Raw genomic sequence first — 6,835 nt, 5'->3', positions numbered from 1 at the left:
CGCGCGGGGCGAGGAGGGGCGCAGGCGGGCGGCGGGCACCGGCATGCGTGCGCCGAGTGTGGCAAGACCTACGCCACGTCGTCGAACCTGAGCCGCCACAAGCAGACGCACCGCAGCCTGGACAGCCAGCTGGCGCGCAAGTGCCCGACGTGCGGCAAGGCTTACGTGTCCATGCCCGCGCTCGCCATGCACGTGCTCACGCACAACCTGCGCCACAAGTGCGGCGTGTGCGGCAAAGCCTTCTCGCGGCCCTGGCTGCTTCAGGGCCACATGCGCTCGCACACCGGCGAGAAACCCTTCGGCTGCGCGCACTGCGGCAAGGCCTTCGCCGACCGCTCCAACCTGCGCGCGCACATGCAGACGCATTCCGCCTTCAAGCACTTCCAGTGCAAGCGCTGCAAGAAGAGCTTCGCGCTCAAGTCCTATCTCAACAAGCACTACGAGTCGGCCTGCTTCAAGGGCGGCGCCGGCGGCCCCGCGGCTCCTGCGCCGCCACAGCTCAGCCCTGTGCAGGCCTAGGGCGGCGGGGCCTCCCCCAGCCAGGTCGGCTCTCAGCAATACGGCCCCCAAGGGAAGTCTTCGCTGGCGTCCGGGTGGAGGGGCCGGAGGGCGGGCCCCTCCTCACAGCAATAGGGGGAGGGGGGCCCGGTCCCACCCCGCCCCGCCCGCCAGGGGCCTTGCCGGCCCTTTCAAGCAATAGGGTCCCGAGGGGAGACCCACCCCGAGCCCCTCCCCTCCCCTCCAGGGTGCCCCCGGCTTTCTCCCAGCAATAGGGTCGACGAGACCTAGAACCGAACCTCATCTCCGAGTTGGGTCTCTGAAGACGGGGGTGAAGTGAGGTAGGGAGCGCCCTCCTTCTCCCGCCTCTGCGCCCCTGGATCGCGTCGCAGGGACTCAGGTCTTCCCCACCCCTTCCCAAGCCTTCTAGCGCCAGGCCTGCGGCCCAGACGTCCAGGGAGCCGGCCCCTCCCCGGCAGCAGGCCGGGGCGGAGCAGGAGCGGGCGGGCCTGCAGGGACGCCCCTGGCTCGCAGTCTTCACGGAACTCCCGGGAGTGTTAGACGAGTTGGGGGTCGGGGAGAGGGGCGGACGGCGGCACCTCCTCCCTCGGGTTGCTTCTGGGGCCTCAGTCGGAGTCGCCCTCCTACCCTCGCCTCGCATCCTCTGCCAAATCCGAATTCTTCCAGCCCAGCTTCCCGGGCTCTGTCCTCCATATCGAATAATAATGACACATATCGAATCGCATGGACTTATCCGACCTCCTCAGACCCCGCTTCCGCCCTGCCCCGGGCCCCCACACCCCCGTACCCCGGGCATTCGTGTTGGAGGACGGATTCCCGGGGCCGGCAGGCAGGCCTGGGCGCTGCCCTCTACACACCTCTGTCTTCGCTTTGCGGGTAAAGCCCCCTGGGGGGGTTGCGGACGCGTCGGGTTTCTTTCTTTCTGTATTTGTACGTTTTACTTATGAACGGATTGCACTCGGGTCAGGGAGGGAGCGCTGAACCCCCATCTTGCCCGCCGACGCCGGGGGCTTGGAATGTCCGGGATTACTTTCCACGCCCCAAGGCCCGCCCCTAGCTGGGAGCCTCTAGGGAGCCTCAGGCCCCGTCTCTCCGAGGCAGGCCCCTCCCCTGAGACCCAGGCCCCGCCCCCACTCGGTTGCCAACTTTCGCCCGTCTATGCCAAAGCCTCGGCGGCGACCCCGCCCCAAGGGCCCGCCCCATTGGCCGCCGCCTTTGTGACGTCACTGCATGCAGCCCCACCCCCTCCTCCCGACCCTACCCGGGGCTGCCCGCTCCCCCTCCCTCTTAGGTAGTCCGTTGCCGACTATAGAGCAATAATGCGCACTGCATGCGAAGCTGCCGCCGCCTCTAGAGTTACTGAGAATCAGGTATCCCCTCACACTACCCACCCCATAGGCCCCTAGATCAGGGACGCTGCGCGGAGCCGGCCGCGCAGACTTTCTCCCCACCCCTCCCCGACCCCCACGGCAGAGCCCGGCGGCTGTAATGGTTCATGGGCGGGGATGGGGTGGTTGCACCCAAGACCCCTCCTTCAGTCATTAATCATTCACTGACCGTTCATTGAGCACCTACTATGTGCCAGGGCCAATTGCTGAGTCCGCCAGGAACGCAGCCATCTGCTGGGAGGTGTGTTTGCAGGACAGGGGTCCAACCGGCTTGGGTGGGCCAGGGAAGAATGGCAGATGCAGAGAGACCAGGTCCCTAGGCTCAGATGCCCCCCACACTCCTCCCCACCTCAACCAGTCCCTGCTGGGCACAACTGGGCTCTACCTTTGACTTAGGCCTTTTGGCTCCAGCTGAGGGGAACAGATCCAGGGCTCCTGGGCCCCCACACAGGTGGCCACTTCTCTGATCCTTTGGCAAACACACATCTGCCATGTCCAGCCAGGGGCAGAGCCATGGCTGGAGAAGAAGGTGCCAGCTGCAGCCTATGGTGTGGCCAGCCTCACTCTCAGCAGCAAGCGTGGCTGCCTTCACAGGGATGACCCGCCGCTCTGCATAGCAGTGCCCACATCCAAATACCCTACCCAACCAGGCGTGGTGCCTGCACAGCTCCCAAGCTGGGGCCTCCCCACCTGTGCCGCATGCACACGCACACACAGGCGCCCCCATCCAACCCCACCCCATACTCCTGTCTACCTACCTAAGGAGAAAGCTGGAGGGCTGTGGGCCCGTCAGGGTCTCCTGCTTCCCCCTACACCCCACCGCCGTGGAAAGCCATGGGCCCCCTCCCGCCCCCATAACTAAGCAGCACAATAACCGACTTAGCGAATTCAGGTAGAAGGAACGTTTAGGTAGCACCTATTTTGTACTGATTCTACAAGTAGGGCCCGAGGTGCGGGGGCCCTCGGGTGGGGGCTGCGGCCGCTGGCCCGCCTGCCCCACCCCGCCTGCGCCCCGCCGCCTTGTACATATTCCCACCCGGAATAGGCCGGGATTTTTACTCGGGCCGTGCCCCTCTTCCGCCCCCATTTGGGGCCAGGCCGGCCGGACAGACGGACGGACGGACAGACCTCCTTCCTAAGCACAATAGCACCAGCTCCCCGGAGCGCCGCACCTCCACAAGGAGAATAAATGCCACTCTTGATAGAATCTGGAGTGTCGGGCTGATGTGTCCTGGGCTGGGCACGCTGTTGGGGTGCTTGGGAGGGTCTTCCGAGTCTGGCAGCACCTCAGAGGCTGGTACTGCAAGGGTCAGGCTGAGGCTGTTCGTAAGAGGGCCCTTTCTTCCACTGGGGAGGGCAGGCTTGGCAGGCCCAACCACGGGAGCATCAGGTCTGAAGGCAAAGTAGTTGGCATTTCCCCTGGGGTAGGTGGATCTGCTCTGCACCAGGAACAAGAGCACTATGGAGCTCCAGTCTAAAGTCAGGCCCAGCCCAGGCTGGACAGAGTAGGGAGGGTAGGTATAGTAGGAGCTGCCGTTCCCCGGCCTGGGTGCCTTCACTTTTCTCTCCCTGAAGGAGTTTTATGCTGTGATGGAAGGCCCGACAGCCACCTCAAGCCCTCTGAGATGCTGTTGCAGGAAATGGGGACAGTGGGGAGTTCCAGGTCTGGCCCTTTTCCTGTGGCCGGCTGCCCACATTCTGACCCCCAGGCTTCCTAGATGTGCTCCCCCAGTGTCTGAGGAGGCCTCCATGGATAGCTGGGTTGGACCAGTTCCAGCGAGGAGGTGCCCAGGGGAAGAGAGGCTTCTGCAACCATTGCCCAAGGGCTCTAGACAGAATGAGTAGTGGAGGAGATAAGGGACAGGTAATGGCCCCTGGTAACCAGGTAGGCAGGCATGAGCTGAGAGGCCCAAAGTCTTCGGGCACATACATTCAAACCAGGTCAGTCCTAGGTCCAAGGCCAGCAAAGCTGCCCACACCCTGGCAGGGACAGGGGACAGACCTGCCCAGACTCCCTTGGGATGGAGAGCAGGAGAACCAGGTCTGCAGCATGTCATGGCCTGTGTGCCTGCTACTTGGAGTGGCTGTGGTGCAGGTGGGTGCTCTCTTTGGGTGCCGGGAGGAAGGTTCATAGTCTCACTCCTTCTGAAGGACTCCAACAGTGAGTGACTGTTTCTACTTCTCCAGGATTCTGATGCGTAGAGCAGGTGGAAGGATGGAGGTGGCCTCCCTGAGGCCTGGGATGAGCTCTCCCTGGTACCTCCCAGCCACGGATACAACTTTCCCTTCTGAATGAGTGGCATGGGCCACAGACCACCACTGGCTGTGAACTCTCCTGGGACCCATGCTTCTCACAGGCCTCCTTGGCCCACCCATGGCCTGTAGGCCCTGGGTCAGCCCGAGGCCCCAACCCCCTTCCGGCCCCTTATTCCACTAGTCCTCCAAGGCAACTCGCTTCAGGCTTGGGCCCCCTCATTTGTTGCTGCCCCCAGCAGGGTGATCTGTACCATGCTTTCTTTGATGACCTGGCCATACACACCCTTGTCCCCAACCAACGTCACCTACCCTGACCATTCCCCTCACCCTAGGTCCCAGGGTACAGGGCCTGTCTGGGCAGGGCTTCATCCGTCTCTGGAGCTGCTGCCCCGCCCTGCCCCCACCCCTGGTGGCAAAGCCCTTCCTTAATGGTGCGTCCACAGCCAGTGCTTTCCCGTTGGCTCCAAGCCTGGCTCTGCTCACCATGCCCGACCCATCCTTCCTGGTGGTCCAGTCCACCCTCCCATTGTCTTTCTTCTGTGGCCACTTGCCAGCTTTGAGTTGGAATGCCAACACAGGTTGAGCCGTTGATCTCCTCTGCCTAGCATGAGGCACTCTGGCCAGGTCCAGACCTCTCTGAGCTTGGTGTCAGTCCATACTCAGACAGGTCTGGGCCTGCCTGGCCACAGAGTGTGTCTGCCAGTGACTGTGGTCAATAGATGAATGTTCTGGGAGACTGGGTAGGAGACGGGGCTGGTCCTGACTGACCAAGGCCAATGTGTGAGGGGCTCTCAGGCTCAGTGAGGGCGGCCCCACTCAGCAAGCTACACAAAGGGCATCTGCCAGGTAGTTCCAGCCTGCCTGATATCTGGCTGGCAGCAACCCACAGTGGCCTGTGGTGACAGAACATGTCACCAGGGGGGCAACCAAGGGGGCAGCCCTGTTGCCCACTGTTGGTGGAGCTGGTGGAACAGGATGGAGCTCAGAGGGGAGACTGTGACCAGTCCACAGGAGAGGACCCCACCTCAGGAGAAGCACCTGTTTGCCCCTGCTCACCCCAGAGGAATGGAGGTGTTTCTAGAGTCGGAGTCCTCAGAGAACCCTGGCATCCTGAGATCCAGGATGTTCTCACTCCATGCCCTGTGCAATATGCACACCAAGCCAAGGTGGGCCACACCTGTGGCTGTTGTAGTTGAGTAGTTGCTTAATTTAACATACAAGGTGGCTGGGCTGGTGGTTCATACCTGTAATCCCAGCACCTTCAGAGGCTGAGGTGGGAGGATTGCTTGAGGCCAGGAGTTCAAGACCAGCCTGGGCAGAATAGTGAGACCCCGGTCTTTAGAAAAAATAACAGCAGGCGGGGCATGGTGGCTTGCACTTGTAATCCCAGCACTTTGGGAGGCCGAGGTGGGCGGATCACGAGGTCAGGAGATGGAGACCAGCCTGGCCAACATGGTGAAAGCTCGTCTCTACTAAAAACACAAAAATTAGCTGGGTGTGGTGGCACGCACCTGTAGTCCCAGCTAGTCGGGAGGCTGAGGCAGGAGAATCGCTTGAACCCGTGAGGCGGAGATTGCAGGGAGCTGAGATCACGTTACTGTACTCCAGCCTGGCGACACAGCGAGACTGTGTCTCAAAAAAAAAAAAAAAAAAAAAAACAACAAACAACAACAGGGCGGTTGCACAGGCTGTGCAAATGCACAGAAGCCTCTTGAGTCTCGGCAATCCAGCGCCCCAGACTTCTGACATCCTGGAGAGGCTGGCCCAGGTTGGAAACTGGGAGGCCCTGAGAGTTGAGGGAAGTGGAGCTCCTTGTGGAGGGAGTGGGTGGGCCGAGGAGACACCACTAAGGGGCCTGCGCCCTCGCCCTCGCCCTCCTCTCGCCGGGCTCTGCAGGCGGGGAGGTGGAGAGCCTGGGAGTCGCGTGCAAGGCAGGCGTCCTGGTGACGCAGGGCCTGGTGCATTTCTCCAGCTTGGTCTTATGACCTGGCCCTTGTCTGACGTCCCCTAAGGTGAAGAAAACCAGGTTCCTGCCGGGGTAACCAGAGGGCTCGCGGAGCACAAGCGCGCCAGGCACGTTACCGTAAGCTGCGCGCGCGGAAACCAACGCGCTGGGTGGCTGGCAACGCGAGCCGCCGCGGACACGGGCCTGGGCAGGTGGACCGTGGCGCACTAGGCGCTTCCTAAATGATTGCCCCGAGCGAGTCGCTGAGACCCCGTGTGTACACAAGTGGGACGAGGGGCGGGCGCACAGCGGCCAGGAAGCCGGGGCCTGGCGCACCCCCGGACAGGACCTCAGGACCACGCGGGGGCGATGCGAAGTCCGTTCCTGCTGCACGCACTTGCAGCCCGCAGCCCCGGCCCAGGGAGCGACTACGGCTCCCAGGGTGCTCTGCGCCCGCGCGCCCGCGGCGACTACGGCTCCCAGGGTGCTCTGCGCCCCGTCAGCCTCTCCAGGCCCCGCCTCAGGTCGGCCTCGGACTACAAATGGACGTGAGAGGCGGCCGCCCGTTAGTTAGCGGCTCCGGAGCTACGCGGCCGCGATCCTTGAGGCCTACGGGCACGACGCGGGCGGGTGGAACGCGCCGGTGGAGCGGGCACCCGGGCTACGGCGGCCGGCAGGGGGCGGCGGCGGCCGTTGCCGAAGGTCCGGAGGTGGGGCCGCGGGCCTC

The 6,835-nt window shown here is 63.1% G+C and overlaps 2 protein-coding genes across 2 annotated transcripts in view; both read left to right on the top strand.

Moving 5' to 3' along the window:
* SCRT1 (scratch family transcriptional repressor 1) overlaps positions 1–3,114 on the top strand; it is a 5,945-nt gene extending 2,831 nt beyond the window's left edge. Inside the window, exon 2 of the mRNA XM_017883381.1 lies at positions 2–3,114. Coding sequence (XP_017738870.1) covers positions 2–519 — 518 coding nt within the window. The 3' untranslated portion in view covers positions 520–3,114. The remainder of the gene's footprint in view (position 1) is intronic.
* Positions 3,115–6,477: 3,363 nt separating this feature from the next.
* Positions 6,478–6,835, top strand: part of DGAT1 (diacylglycerol O-acyltransferase 1) — an 11,391-nt gene continuing 11,033 nt past the window's right edge. Inside the window, 2 exon segments of the mRNA XM_017883380.1 lie at positions 6,478–6,606; positions 6,716–6,818. Coding sequence (XP_017738869.1) covers positions 6,478–6,606; positions 6,716–6,818 — 232 coding nt within the window.

The sequence above is a fragment of the Rhinopithecus bieti genome, unplaced genomic scaffold, assembly GCF_001698545.2.
Source record: "Rhinopithecus bieti isolate Rb0 unplaced genomic scaffold, ASM169854v2 scaffold_13617, whole genome shotgun sequence".
In the NCBI taxonomy this organism is placed as follows: Eukaryota; Metazoa; Chordata; class Mammalia; order Primates; family Cercopithecidae; genus Rhinopithecus; species Rhinopithecus bieti.
This window is presented reverse-complemented; position numbering and strand designations above follow the sequence as displayed.